At 35.8% G+C, this 16309-nt stretch overlaps 1 protein-coding gene across 3 annotated transcripts in view; it reads left to right on the plus strand.

The window, feature by feature from the left end:
- The window catches only part of LOC149802090 (transducin-like enhancer protein 4), an 89028-nt gene that overhangs the window by 64749 nt on the left and 7970 nt on the right, over positions 1-16309 (plus strand). Inside the window, exons 10-21 of one of the 3 annotated variants that reach the window (XM_089956487.1) lie at positions 55-114; positions 2276-2467; positions 3299-3410; positions 5321-5427; positions 8693-8754; positions 9863-10043; positions 10871-10939; positions 12088-12189; positions 12901-13046; positions 14475-14586; positions 15061-15143; positions 15979-16159. In XM_089956487.1, the coding sequence (XP_089812613.1) occupies positions 55-114; positions 2276-2467; positions 3299-3410; positions 5321-5427; positions 8693-8754; positions 9863-10043; positions 10871-10939; positions 12088-12189; positions 12901-13046; positions 14475-14586; positions 15061-15143; positions 15979-16159 (1407 nt within the window). The remainder of the gene's footprint in view (positions 1-54; positions 115-2275; positions 2468-3298; positions 3411-5320; positions 5428-8692; positions 8755-9862; positions 10044-10870; positions 10940-12087; positions 12190-12900; positions 13047-14474; positions 14587-15060; positions 15144-15978; positions 16160-16309) is intronic. The other 2 variants (XM_089956488.1, XM_089956489.1) reach the window with 2 other exon arrangements.

Raw genomic sequence — 16309 nt, forward strand, 5'->3', positions numbered from 1 at the left:
GAATGTTTTATTGTTTGGGTCACAGTCTGACTAACTATCTGTATTATCTTGCAGTTGCAGGAAAGTGATGGTGAGAAAAGTGATGCAGATGATCTCGTTGTCGATGTTGGAAATGTGAGTGATGAGTTTTTTGTAGTGCTGTCTTTTGACTTGTCTTTCTATTTCTATAAACAACTAAAATTTGTCAGTGATCATTGAATCCAAGTTACTAAAAGATTGATTATAATGATTGAGACCATCTTGTTTATGCAAACACTGTTTCTTGATGTAACATGATCTGATTCAAATTATTTTATTTTTTTGTACCATCCAGGTTCATTGCTCAGTGTAGTGTAAGGGTCTCAGGTGACTAGTAGCTCCTAACATATTTGACTTATTATCAACAATGTGTACTTCAATTTTATGAGGTTAAAACTCATTGCGATTGGACTCACACAGTGTCATTAATAGCATCCCCATCATGTGTTTGTACAAAGTTGAAGAGTTAATTCTCTTTGCCAATATTTGGAGCTCTGCACATAGGTGGGTTCAGTCCCAGTATGGTTGCATTGGATGAAAATAGTACTTTTGTTTGTATACCCCAGCTGGGAAAAGTTGCAGATTATTATTAGATCCTGTCATCTGGGTTGTTGTGCCGGAGTCTGATTTGGTTTCTGGATGACAGCTTAGTTCTAGTGAACAGATTTCAGTACAACTTGGTACATGCATCTCTTGGCATAAGAAATAATCATTTTGATTTTGGGGTCAGTAGCTCCAGGGTTATTGCTAAAAATAGATTTTGCCCTGCATTTCTTTCTTAGATGTTAACTTCACTTTCAGACCACAGAAGTCAACCAAACTCTAATCTATGTGGAAGGGAGGATTTAAGGTCAAGGTCACTGTTACTAAGAAATAGATAGTGCCTTTTGCATTTCAGTTCAGACCATAGCATTACTTAATTTGATTTCAAGGAAACTTTGTACAATTGATTGCATCTTTCTGTATATGTAGACTGCATATCTTTTCTTGTAATCATATCTACTAGTGGATGTAGCTAAATACAAGATTACATAGCAGTTTTTGAGAAATCCCAAATGCATCAAGAGTATTATTCGAACCATTGCTGTATGTCTTATAACATGTACTCAAAGGTAGACTGCATAAATGACATTCAGACAACTAACCTTGTGTTGTGTGGTACTTGGAGTTTTTTTGTTGACCAATTTATCTCATAATTTGTTGGTTCACTTTGTTAATGGTTGCATGACACAAGGAAAGTATAGCAAGTTCCAAATGACAACATGACACCAGGCAAGCATATTAGCAGGTTCCCAATGACAACATGACACCAGGCAAGCATAATGGCAAATGCCAGATGTTAACATGACACCAGGCAAGCATAGGGCACTTTTCCAATGGTAACATGATACCAGGCAAGCATAATGGCAAATGCCAAATGGTAACATGACTCCAGGCAAGTATAGTGGCAACGGCCAAATGGTAACATGACACCAGGCAAGTATAGTGGCAAGTTCCCAATGGTAACAGGACACCAGGCTAGCATTGTGGCAAAGGCCAAATGGTAACATGACACCAGACAAGCATAGTATCAAGAAACATTTGAGGTAGGTTTTTTCAGCTGCTTCCCATGAGTTCAGATCAGAAAGAGGAGTGGGGTGTGTGCATGTATTTGTATATAGGATTTAAAGGTACATCATCCTGGCCATTTAGTACCATGCTATGCATATGGTTTACATGTCAAAGAAAAGGCATACAAAAAAGATAAAGGCATACACAGCAAAACAAAGATAAAGGCTTACAAAACAAAGAAAAGGCAAAATTTAATAAAAGCCTTAATACACAAAGTTTATGTATACACTTTCAAAAAGGATCTCTCCTCAGCTGGAAAATCATCATGGGGTGCATCTCAGGGATGCCTTTTGTTGGTTCTATATCCCCAAATCCCAATCATGTATGATATGTAGAAGGGTGGATTAAACTTTCTATACACACCCCTTGAGATCCCTCTCTGCATCCATATATCTGATTCCTTGACAATTACAAAGTAATCCACAAAGAAAAAGTAAATGCCATCATGGTTAAAGGTTAACAGTTGGAATTAAAGTAGAAGACATATTTTAAAATGTTGAGGTGTGGCACTGGCTATCATCTCATTATGTGCAGTTCATTGCTGGTTTATTTTACATAAATTTTAGAATTTGAGGTATTAAATCATTCCTTATGTAGTAGTATGAAATTTACCTGCTGAGATTAAGACCTGGGAATTTGACTTCAGGACAATCATTCACCAATGAATGGAGACATCTCTCCTGGTCAGAAAACTAAGACTGTAGAAAACAGGAAGAAGGACGATCGAGACAGAGATCGAGACAGAGAAAGGGAAAGAGAGCGAGAACGAGACAGAAGTAGTCCCAGGAGTGATTCCTCATCCCACGGCAGTAACTCCTCCTCCAAGCATAATAAAGAGGTAAAAGATCAAGAAAGGGTCAACATAATAAATATTTACTGTGCATATCATTCGGAGGTGGGGTGGGGTGGGATTATATTTACCAAACATTGGCACATTATTAAAGAATGTAACAAATTTAAAACTATTTACCCAAGGGTCACCATAGATATCAGCTTGATCGTGTAACGAATATGGCTGCCATAAATTCCCATTCAGAAAATTTCCAAATTTGTTTACTGCAGATAATAAATGTAAATAATATACAATTGTGTTATGTTTGTCATCCATTTATCGAAAGTTTACTTCGTTAGGGTATCATGGTTTGTACAGATTTATTTAAACCCATTTTTGCAGTAAATGTGTTTATTCAAAGCCTTCAAAATAAACACTTCCATTGGATCAATCCAGTTAGAATACAATCAAAGTAGAATGCAATGAAATTAGAATATAATCGAATTTGACTACATCATCAATTTTAAAGCAAAGTAATGTCCCTTTATCAATAGTTCACACTTTGAAAGAATACTTTATTGAGGTACATCTATTGGTATATTATTATCTAGACCTTTTGCAATATATTCCTGTATTAGCTTAACCTGAGTACATTGTGTGCATCAGAAAATAATTATTTAAAATCTTTCTCAGTTGCTGTGATCGTTTCAGGTATTTTGTTAATTATTTCAGGTATTTTGTTAGAGGCTCAGTTGTTATATGATGCTTCAAAATTTACAAGTGCTCACTCCATTCTAGGTGAAAGGTCTCTTCCAGTTTTTTCTTTTAATTTACATTTTAATCTTGAATTTATCTCATTTTGAAATGGTGACATTTTCCTTTTTTTTTTTTGTAAAGAATGAAAAAGCATCCACCCCCATTTCCAAATCTGCAACCCCAACTAGTTCAGGCAACACAACACCAGGACCTTCTGGCGGTTTGAAGTCTGGTGCAGGAAAAATCCCTTTAGGTAAGTAGAAAAAACTATACCTGGGGTCCTTGTTTATGTTAGTCAAATACATTATGCAGAAATACTAATGAGGTCAAGTAGGATTATGCTTTTAGTAACCCAGACGATGTAATTTGGTTGAAATGTAGGTCATATTTTGATTGATAATTAATGCTTATAAAGAAGATAAATCACTCCACTGCCCTAATTACAACATGTTTCCATTTATAAGGCATGTATGGTCATGGATCCAACTTTTATAATGAAATACTAAAGTCAGATGTGTAATACATTCCAGTATATGCAGTATGATCCATGGCTACCATTGACAGCATTATAATGAGGGACTGCTGTACATTTCTAGTCATGCTAATAAATTGAGTCCTTTTTTGTCCAATTTGGCAGTCGTTACTTTACAAAATAACTTAATAATGTTAGAGATCCATACCGTATATACTTGCATATAAGTCAAGTCCAACTTCTAACAATATGGACAAATGCTCATCTACCATTGCATAATACACCAGCAGATAAGAGTCTGCTATTTGTTTTACTCTTAACACACTAAATAGACACAGGATAAGAGTCTGCTATTTGTTTTACTCTTAACACACTAAATAGACACAGGATAAGAGTCTGCTATTTGTTTTACTCTTAACACACTAAATAGACACAGGATAAGAGCCTGCTATTTGTTTTACTCTTAACACACTAAATAGACACAGGATAAGAGTCTGCTATTTGTTTTACTCTTAACACACTAAATAGACACAGGATCTGCTGGACATTATGCAATGCTAGACCTGGGCCTATTCACTCGGCCTGTAAGCAGGTATATACAGTCTGGAAAAAATGCTTGAAATCTTGGTATAAATCTTTCATTATGAGCATCAAGTAATTAAAAAATTCAGGCTGATTAGAGGTATTTTAATTTAGGCTGATTTGAGGTTGTTTCATTCAGGCTGATTAGTGGTGGTTTATTCCAGCTTACTTGAGGTAGTTTAATTTGAGTAAATTACAGGTGGTTTAATTCAGGCTAACTAGAGGTGGTTTGATTCAGGCTAATTGCATATAGTTTTAATTCATGCTAACTACATATAGCTTAATTTGGGCTAATTAGAGGTGGTTTAATGATGATATTCTTATTTTCCTATATTGATAAAGACCCGTTTTTGTGATTGGCGAGTTAAGGGTACAGGAACTTTAGGACCTTAATATAAACTCATTCTGAAAAGGTCCCTAGCAAATGACTTTCAGCCCACTTTACCTATATGGTGGGTGGACAGCCTGCAAGTTTCTTCTATACAATGCCTCAGAAATTTGGAATTATTGTCACGGTATACTGAGGCATGTGTATTACAAATATAGACACTGACACTGCTTGTTTGGGCAATTTCTCCTTTACATGTTGTTTCATTGGAATCTGAATGGTCTTTTTTCCACTTTCGAACACCATAGAAAATCAGTAGTAAATCTTTCCTCATTGCTTTTAATATGGCTGCTCATGGCATCACGTGGATAAGATCTGTACTGTTGTTGTTTGAATGTATGTTGTGGATACATTGGACTTCAGATACTTTGAGATATATGTACAGCATTGAAGAAATGCAAACTTCTCGCGCATTCAACTCATGGCAAATGCTACAGCTTGATCTGGCTTCCAGTTTTTACCTAAAACCTCATTTAAAAGAAAATTAATTATGTCCCCTATTTACATTGGTGTATTGGCATTAAACTTGGCACTAGTTTTTCCTCTAAGCTAAATACAACAACCTAAATGCTTAAATGAGTTGAGTTGGAAGGTCAAAGTTCAAGGCTACATATCGGATGGCGTTCATCACAAACAACATAATAACATTAATTTTATACAGTGAGAGGTGACCTTCAAGAGACAGACTGACTGAGAGACAGGATGGTTTATTCTGTTACAGGCTATCCCCTTTTGCCCCCAGGTCACAGTCTTGCTTCGGATCTCAGCCCAGCCTACCCCAGCCAGATTATGAACAGCATCTCGCCCAGTTACCCACGACCACCCATGGTGAGTTCTCATTAGACAGCTTTAGTGAGCACAGGATTGCAATAAAATATTTAACTTTTTTGTTATTCTTGTATTTTGCAACTGTATTGCAAGATATTGAATGGGGTAGGTTGTATCAATGCCGATTTATATTGTTTCTGAATCAAACAAGTCAAAATTAGATGGCACAAAGATGGATAAAAACACTTCATTAAAATTATGATATTCTTGTAAGAAAATTGGGTTATTTGAACGGTTTTTCTGTACTTTACCTGTATCCATAGTACATATTTATTTTCATGTTTATGTTTTTCATAATCTCTTAGTACAGTTTGTGTACACCCTCACATAAGATGAAACATCCTATATCTGTTCATCCTTTTGTCTCTTTCTGGTTTCTGAATAACAACTTTAGTACTAAACAATGAACCTTGACCAGACATAGTGGATGACTTGCAGTTTAGGCAAAATAAGACAGAATTGATTTTGTGTGAAAAGGTTAACAGTCATGATCATTGAATCATAAAAGGAAAGATGGTTTCAGCACAGTAACTTTTGTTTAAACCATTTGTCTTCACAAAACATTGCGATTTGCTTCCACTTGGGCTTAAAAGAAAGAAATTTATAGCTTTTGGGGTCAAAGATCAAGGTCACTGGCTCATAGAAGAAACCTGGTTTCTACATAATTAGGTCTATTCTTAACAATACATCTTCATTAAACTTACACTTGTGAGGAAGACAACTTTTTATATGTCCATCATAAAGCTTAGTGTACTACGTTGTGATTTTGTCCATCAGTCTGGACATGAAATTTGGGTTAGGATTTATGGGCCAAAGTTCAAGGTATTTGTGACTTAAGAAAAGAAATGTTTCTACACAATATCATTAGTTCTATATCTCTTACCTAAACTGGGGCCCTGAGTGGCCGAGTGGTCTAAAGCGCTCACCGTTACGGATCACTGCCATCTCACCTCTGTCTGCATGAGATCGAGTCTCAGGCTCGGCTAACGTGGGTACGTGAGAAAGCCTGCCAGTAGCTTCTCATGGGTCAGTGGTTCTTCCCGGGGTTTTCCAGGGTTCTTCCTCCACCAATTATACTGGCTGCCATGTATAGCCTATCTTGTGCTGAAAAATGGCATTAAACCATACAACAACAACAACAACTTACCTGAACATTTTGGACCTGTCAAGTTTTGGTTCAGATGGTTAAACTTAAAGGTCAAGATTACTGTCACCATGGACTATACTTTATGATTAGCTTGCATGTGAAGTAAGGAAGAAGCATGTAGTCTTCAAGGTCAGTAGTTGAAAGTTCAAGGGCACAATGACTGGAAAAGAAAATATGGTATTTGCAGGGAAAATAAATCAGTTCTTGATTATGTACCTTCACCAGAGTTTGCTGTTGGCATACACATGGATAAAAAAAGTTGCCATTTGATTTAGTGTCAAAAAGGTCAGTGGTCAAAGTTACTGTGGCTGAAGAAACTAAAGATGCTTTTTGCATAATAATGCTATCTCTAGACTACATACCTTGATGATTTGTGGATGGCATGCATTCAGTATATGTAAGAAACCTGTTGATTTTGGATCAGGGATCAAAAGTCATTGTGACAGAGAAAAAGTTTATTCAATAACATTGTTTTGTAAATTTGTGAATGGCTTTTACTTTAGGAGATAAAGAAACCTGTAGACTTTGGGGCCTAAAGGTCAAATGTCACGATAAACATTGTGAAAAAACTGGTTTCTGCATGCATTTTTGGTTCAAGAGATGAACTCGTGCCATTTATGGTACTCTTATTGTTTCTGCTAAAGTTCCTTAAGGGGGGGGGGGATGGTTTCCACATAGTAACTTTGGTTTCTGCACAGTAAAGTCCTGAACCACATGCCTTGACCAAACAAAGAAATATATTGAGCTGGATCGATAGTGAGAGTGTGTCACAAATGGGGCAAGATTTCTATATTTAAAAAACAAACTTTAATTGCACAAAACTTTTAAGAACTGCTTGCAGATGTTGGAAGGACATGAGCTTCAGCTGTTGGGTCAGACAGCTTCAAGGTCATGGTCACAATGACCTAAATAAAAGGCGATTAGTTTCTGCATGATAACTTGTGTTCTAAATCATCTTACAACAGAATAAATAACTGACTTGGTCACAAATCAAGAAATGAACTGCTGGTGAAAAAGTGAAAGTCAAGTTCACCTGAACACATCAGTTGATACTGTCTTATGTGAGTCTTGCCACAGCTGATACCAAGGGTACCCTTTTTATGGTGTAGATTAAATTTAATGGGACCAGAATGATTCGCTTTCTAATGAGCAAAGTTCTGGTGACCGTATGTACTCATAAGTTGAGTCAAATGGCAAACTGCACAGACCCAGATCTGCCATCGCATAATGCAACAATAGATCTGGGTCCGTGCAGTTTGTTAGCAATAATCAGTAGAACAAACATAGACCCTGATATGCAGGTGCATTATGGTACAGCAGATCATGGTCTTTTTGTTTGCAGATTGACTTATAAGTGAGTGTATATGGTATGTTATTTCTTTGCACCAGTTTAGAATGAAAATCATTTATTTTATGTACTTTCATGATGTGTATGATGGAAATGCAGCTAGCAACAATAATACTAGTATTTGAAAAAGGTTACACACGTCTTTGGCAAATTATGAAAAATATGTAACTGTAGTGATATCCAACTGTCTCGTGATCTGTTATCATTTTACAAAAATGCATATTCATTAAATAGTTGTATTATAACATATGTACTTTCTTATAAATTGGATCTGACTGCAAAAACAACAAAATAGGTCCACATCTGCCATCACATAATGCTTTGGAGATCTGAGTCACTGCAGTTTGTTAGGACTACTCAGTAGATGTTGCTGCTGCTGCTGGTTTAATGCCACTTTTTAACACATCATTGGCTCTATATGGCAGGGTTAGAACCCAGAAAAACATCAGACTCACATGATGCTACAAGAAGATTAAAAGTTTTGTTACATAATCATATCGGCCAAGCCCAAAACTTGAAAACACATCAACAGAAGTGAAATGCCTGGGGCCGACCAGATCAGTAGAACAAATAATGTTGACCCTGATATATGACACATTATGTGACAACATATCAGGGTTTGTATTTTTTGCAATTTGATCAGCCTTGTAAGCCAGTATATATGGTATTATGTAAGAAACTAGAGTAACTGTGATATGGATGCATTGAAGCTGTTGTATCATTGTACATATTATTATAAATGGAGTTTATTGTACATCCTGTACTTACAGGTTGGATTTGACCCTCACTCTCATATGAGGACATCAGTTGGCAGCATTCCAGGGGGAAAACCGTGAGTAACCTTATTTGTTCTAATTCTGTATTGTAAAACATATCAATATTCAGGTCCCATGTTATAAAATTTTACTCTAAATTTCAAGCAACAAATCTTGCTCCAGGTGTTGAAATCTTACTAAAAATTGACTAATATAATGATTTGATTGGTCAGTATTGTTGTAGATTTAGAGTTTAGTCCAGATTTGTGATGGAGTGACCAGATGATTATACAACTGGACAAATGTAGTGCAGGCTGGAAGGAATTACCCACGTTTTTTTTTTTTTTTACATGTCGGGTAGCTCAATGCTTATTTAAAGGAATATGGCCATTATAGGCCATAAACAGCCCCATTTGTTGTTGTTGTAGGGTTTAACGCCATTTTTCAGCACACGATAGGCAAAACATGGCGGCCAGTATTAATGATGGAGGAAGAACCCTGGAAAACCCCAGAAAGAACCATCGACCCATGAGAAGCTACTGGCAAGCTTTCTCACATACCCACATTAGCCTAATCCGAGACTCGAACCCACGCAGACAGAGGTGAGATGGCAGTGATCCGTAATGGAGAGCGCTTTAGACCACTCGGCCACTCGGGGCCCCTAGCCCCATCTGTAACACATCATGTTTTTATTAGCCAGTTTTGTTTTGTCTGCATTAGCTGTTGTTTTTAACATAGCGCTTCTTGATTGATATGGTTTCTTGCTGAATGAGTGCAGGGTAGATTCAGCAGAGTATAATAATACAACATGGTGCGCTGGTGAGACATACTGTGCTCTGCAGAACCCATGTACTGTGAATTTATTAATTTTGGGGGTATACATTTTCAGTTTTGCCCAATAAAGATGTTTTTCTGTACTTTTTTGAAATTCTTTGCTTTGGGAAAGTGGTCTTATTGTACAAAAGGGTAAAAGTAAATTGGGTCTTTGAAATGCATGAAAATTTCAACCTCATTACAATTGGTATGCCACAGATAATAGTGGCTTCACAACTTTTCATTTTCTTTAAAATATAATCTGTATCATTCATGGTTTATAGCATTGTATATCTAGGAAATTTTAATCAGAAGAAGATTTACCATTTATTAGACAAGTTTATATTGTTGTTTTACTTGTACCTTTTCCAGGGCATATTCATTCCATGTTAGTGCAGATGGGCAGATGCAGCCTGTCCCATTCCCACCTGATGCATTGATCGGCCCTGGAATACCTCGACATGCTCGGCAAATCAACACTCTCAATCATGGAGAAGTAGTCTGTGCTGTGACTATCAGCAACCCCACAAGACATGTCTATACAGGCGGGAAGGTGGGATCACCAATTACAACTAAAAACACACATTGTTACAAGTATACGTGTTGATGGTTTTCATGAAGGTTATAACTGTATGCTTCCTAAGAGTCAGAAAGCTTATCTTTGCCTAAAAAATAGTTTTGAAGCACTCTATATTAGCGTGACACTGAAGTAAGTTGTTTAAAATAAAATTATTAATATGCCTGCTGACTGTTATCATGTTTACTGTACTTTGAAGGGAGACCTACACAGTGCTTTTGAGAGTGTTTACCAACTTTTTGTTCTTAGTACTTTACAGTCATGGATGCTATAAGCTGTATGATCAAACCAATCACAGACCTGGTCACGTCAGTGAACCAATCACAGACCTGGTCACGTCAGTGAATCAATTGCCTGACCTGGTCATGTCAGTGAATCAATTGCTCAATTGCCTGTAATATTCTCATATGTCCCTGTTCAGTTCCTTGAGAAGCAGTACTTGTAGTAAGAAGTCACTGGTCTTAAAAAGCTACCTGGAATTCACTATGTTTCATGGGTTAACCATTTCTGGTGAATTTTGTGGTTGCTATAAAGCCGTGAATTTGATGATACAAAGAAGAAAGATCATCCTGTGGAAAATATAGGACTTTTGAACAATATTATGTATTTAAATGTTGACAAAGACATCCATTTTTCACAACCCCATAAAAAATGTTTATCAGGAAAAGAAATTACTGTGTTCTTTTATTATTTGATTCTGAGATGTGGCTGTTTATAACAGGTTGGACATATTTTTTATTTATTTGAGATGTGGATGTTTTTTCTTTTCAATTAATGTTAATACCATTTTATTTTGTTTGCAGGGTTGTGTGAAAGTATGGGACATAAGTCAGCCTGGCAACAAGAGCCCAGTATCTCAACTGGACTGTTTGGTATGATGTTACTATTTCACTGACATAAAGAAACATTGGAACATAATATTGCAAGTTATTTAAAGTAGACCCACCACATTATGGATTTCATTATTACAAACTATCCAGCACAAAAATAGCCCCATTTGACCCTAAATGACCAATTTAACTATTAGGTACTTAATGATAAACACTTGATTATTACAAATGTTTCATGTGGATCCTGAATCTTTCATTTTAGTAAGAGATCAATGTGTCTAGTAGTACACATTTTACTTGAGGATATTTGCTTGTCGGAAAGTATGTAAAACAAAGGGATTTACAAATAGATGGCTTGTATTTTGTTTAAAAAATTGCAAGTTCTTTACACACTGTACAGTCAGCATGCAGATTTCAGTCCAATACTTTATTAAGATACCAGTTTTTCTGCTATATTACAGCCAGTATTCCAAAAATGCCATTAAACCCAACCAGTCTTCATTTTCAAGAGTACTTTTGTATTCAAGATCATCTCCAGTAATTATGATTATTGCAGTATAAATGAGGATTTTTCACTAGTTGGTGAGATTTCACAAGAAGATTAAATGTTTTCAGAATGAATTTATCAACTAGCTGTTTGTTATAGATTAAGATTTTGATACACAGATCAAGACTAGATTTGTTGCCTGTTGCCAAAACCTGATAATTCCATTTGCTGTCAAGCATGTGGGTAGTTGCATAAAAGTACAAGTGGTACAATCCTACAATGTGATTTTTATTTAGGTTTGCATATACTTGTATCATGTTAAGCAGTTGTAGAAAACATCATTTACCTAAAGTCGTGAGTGTTATTGGCAACCTTCATTGCGTGGCCACCTGCAAAATAGTGGCTTGGTGATGGAGAACAGCACCAAAACAAAAGGAAATCTTGAAGTTAACACTGGCACATTGTTCATTAATTAATGAACTTCAACAACACAACAATTAATGCAAGTGATCTGCATTTCAGCAAAAACTAGATAATTAAATTTCTTGTCAAATACATTTTAATTTTCAGCCTTTTTAACCATGACATTCTGGCGGTTACAGTATTTTTTTTGTAAAAAAAACTGGATTTTTTAAAACGGTGTTTTGTTTGATTATTTATGCATGTCAGTATATTTTAGTTACATCATCCTCTTTCATTTCAGCAACGAGATAACTATATTCGGTCAATAAAGCTTCTACAAGATGGCAGGACATTAATTGTGGGTGGAGAAGCTAGTACTCTGTCAATATGGGATTTAGCTGCGGTAAGAAATGTGCTACTCTTAAGTAAGCTTGTTGGTAATGGACATAGTCCCAAGATTATAAGGAGTGACTACAATTATGGTAATGGACACGGTCCCAAGATTATAGGGAGTGACTACAATCATGGTAATGGACATAGTCCCAAGATAATAGGGAGTGACTACAATTATGGTAATGGACATGGTCCCAAGATTATAGGGAGTGACTGCAATTATGGTAATGGACATAGTCACAAGAGTGACATAAATTATTGTAATAGACTTGGTATATTTGCTCACACCCTGGATTAAACTCATTCATAAAGCTTGGATTAATCTCTGTGGTTAAGAGGCAGGTGTAACAAAAAGGTTGTCTCTTGTTTAAAAATTGTCACAGATAATGTGATACCCTCCAGCCATCTGTCGTCCCATTACCATATCTCCGTCTGAATTAGTGGATTTTAATGAATTCTTGCTTCAGCGTTTCCTATAGGAAAACTGTCCGCAAGAGGGGTTTCATTTTTGCCTCCTTGGTAGGGATCAGAAGTGAATGAAAGACGTATGTGAGATTTTGCATTGTGTTATGAGGATTAAGCGGTATACATATTCAAAGCATGGAGATTTGTAGCCATTTCAGTTGTAGTTTTCTTCTGCTGTAAGCCAGTAGTTGGTCAATATTAAACTTTGAGGTGGTCAAAATTTTACTTTCTGACAAGTGGAACCTTTGTATTTCAGCCTACACCTCGCATAAAGGCAGAGCTAACATCCAGTGCACCTGCCTGCTATGCTCTTGCCATCAGTCCAGACTCCAAAGTGTGTTTCAGTTGTTGTAGTGATGGTAACATTGCTGTATGGGACCTCCACAATCAAACACTAGTCAGGTATGTGTTGGACACGAAAAGGGTTTGTGAGGTGGGTAGGAGGAATTTTTAATGCAACTGAAATCTCTCATTTCAACAACATTTATTAATGTTTTACCAGAATGGGGATGTGGTCCACTTTAAATTGCAGACCTGCCAACCCTTAAGATTTTGCTATAAGTCTTACAAAAATTACCCTTAAAAAACAGAGGCATAAAAGCAAAACCTACAGAAAAATGAACATTGCTGAAAATTCTGGAAAATGTGTTCATCCGTGTTTGATTTGGATCCAGAATTTCATATGAGAATTATTGAAATTAGGAAACCAGACTAACTTTACAGCAGCACCTCAGAAGCTTTAAACTACACCTATTTGTTTATGCAAAGCATGTGCATGATCAAACTGTTGATTATAGAATTTTGTAAAAATGGCATCCAGCAAGTGATGCCTGTTTAAGACGAAAGGGAAAATAAGCCTCTTGAAAAGTTAAAATAATCATTGCCGATGAATAAAAAGGAATATTCAGATTCTTGTGAATAAAAGCTGGAAGGGACACACGTTTATTGGATATCACATGCAAATTTGAGTATGAGATATGATTGCCATCATCATGTGAAATGGAAAAAGAAAAGAATTACGTCCAGTTGAGAGATAGCAACAAGCCATTGAGCTACATATGGTTTGGAACTTTAGTTTGTGCAACTGTGCTAGTGGTAAATAAAGTCTGTGTAATTTACAAACTTTTCAGTTGAATATAATGTTTATTTTTGTTGATGTTTTGAATACCAAACTTTTAATTATGTTTTCAAGCATTACAATAGCAGTTTATGATTTAAAAAAATTATACCTGACTGAAAACTGGTCAAAATTACAGGAAAAAAATCTACTGCCTTACTGAGACAGACTTGTCCAGGTTGGCAGGTCTGAAATTGGAAAGAAACTAAATTTCATAAACGGTGAGAAGAACCTTCAGCTTTAGGTCTGCTTGTTTTTTAGCTTCTGATTATTTATTTCTTTTAAAAGTAACGTTTATAAACTGGAAAGATATTATTTTTTTGTTGTGCAAAAACAAAATGAATATAAAATATCTACTGCCCTGCAGTGTACGAGTTCATGTCAAATCATTCTTCTTGTGTTGTTTAAAAGATTCAGCGACCAGTTATGCGAGGTTTGGATCTAGTTGGGTATATTGTATATATCAGATTTTTCTATTTAAAAGGCACAATATTTTCATTGAATTTATGGTGATGTTCAGTTGAAAGAATCCAGGAATGACAGTCATAGAACGTTTCTAAGCACATTCCTTGTATATAAAAAAATTGAAACCATTAAGAATGAAGGCTACAGGTTTTACATTCAACATGTATATTGCTGTATCTTCAAGGAATTGGCCATATCATTGCATCAGCGATATTCTATATTCAGATGGTAACTATGTCATTTTGTAGACAATTCCAAGGTCACACAGATGGTGCAAGCTGCATAGATATATCTCCAGATGGTACAAAGTTGTGGACTGGAGGGTTGGACAACACTGTCAGATCCTGGGATCTCCGAGAGGTATGTTGATTTACTGCAGTTCTTTGGAACTGAATATGAATTTATAGCTCTGATATTTTTGTAGAAGATAAGGCTTACAGAAGCAATATCCACTTTCTGCAGCAGTTTTGTAGAGTACAAATGTTACAGAATCAGCAGCAACATTGGCAGTTTTATAGAAAATAAATGTTACAGAATCACTAGCAGATGTAACTGGGAAGGCATCTGATTCCGTCTTTAAAATTAAGGTTATCCATGATGTAACATCTTTACATTTAATCGTACTCTGAAATTGTCTTTATCATTGAAAGCTCTGAGCCCTTTTCGTTATGATCAATGTGATCTAATACGTCTGTGTTAGGATTTAATTCTCTTGTTCTTATGTTTTTAATTAATTGGACTCTGTTTCTTCAGCTTGATTTAACTTTACAGTTTCATAATACTAAGCTCAGTGAATTGGAACTTTATTAATTACAGATAACTCTCTAATTCCAGGGGAGACAACTCCAGCAGCATGACTTTAGTTCCCAGATATTTTCCCTTGGTTATTGTCCAACAGGAGAATGGCTGGCAGTTGGGTAAGATATGATTCCAGCTATGCCATAATCTTTCTGACCAAGGAATGTTCAGTTAGCATGTAATGAAAATGGATAAAACACATAACAGTGTATTCATTTTCAACTGTTCAGAGTATAAAATGTATTTATGTAAGTAATTTACATTTAATGGAACCTCGGCATAAAAATGGCTAAATGGTGCCAATTAAAATCAGTGATCTCTAGAATTGCAAAAAGAAGAATTGCGCGAAAACCCCAGGAAGGTAAATCCTCCCAAATAAATGTTAGCATGAAGAACAACCAGGTAAAATGTTGAAAGTGATGATGTTAAAAATCCTGTCACAGGAATATAAACTAAAAGATGATTATAAAACACATCAGATCTTATAAGGTTATTAAATTATACATCATGTCTAAGTAGTTTAAGCTGCTGAGATAAAACACGAGATGTAAAAGTATCTTAGTCCTGCAACATGTTACAGAATTTAAATGTATTAAAGGCAAGTGAGTTTATGACCCACTAAGAATGTGGAATATCTGTATCCATCTGCACATCTGTCTTATATAGTTTTGCTTTGAAGGTTGGGTATTCATGTTCTACACAATAATTAGATATTTATGCAATATTTGTTTGAAGAAAAATGTACACCTTGAAACTTGTTGTGAAAAGTTGTTTTGGCTTGCCTTTTGGTATACTAAAATAAACTTGTAAAACTCTCACATACTCATTGTCCATAGTGTACTGTAAATCGTTTATGTTACATTTCAGACTCACTGTTTATATCAGCTCAAACAAACTTCCTGTAGTGCAATTAATTACTACTGTGTAATACTGATATTTGATTTTGTACTTCAGGATGGAGAGCAGTAATGTTGAGGTGCTCCATCACTCAAAACCTGATAAATATCAGCTTCACCTCCATGAGAGCTGTGTACTGTCCTTGAAGTTTGCCTACTGTGGCAAGTGGTTTGTGAGCACTGGCAAGGATAACCTCCTGAATGCATGGAGAACACCATATGGAGCTAGCATATTTCAGGTGAGCTTAACAATTACTGTATAGAAATAACTTGTTTATCCCTGCTGTCTTTGCTTTTTTCTATTCCTGTCTTAAAGATGATGTATCATGCACAGTGATAATTTTCTCACCAGTTAATGATTATGCATAATGCAGAGTAGTTGTTATCTC

This window comes from Sinohyriopsis cumingii, chromosome 4, assembly GCF_028554795.1.
Source record: "Sinohyriopsis cumingii isolate HCF-2022 chromosome 4, ASM2855479v2, whole genome shotgun sequence".
NCBI lineage: Eukaryota > Metazoa > Mollusca > Bivalvia > Unionida > Unionidae > Sinohyriopsis > Sinohyriopsis cumingii.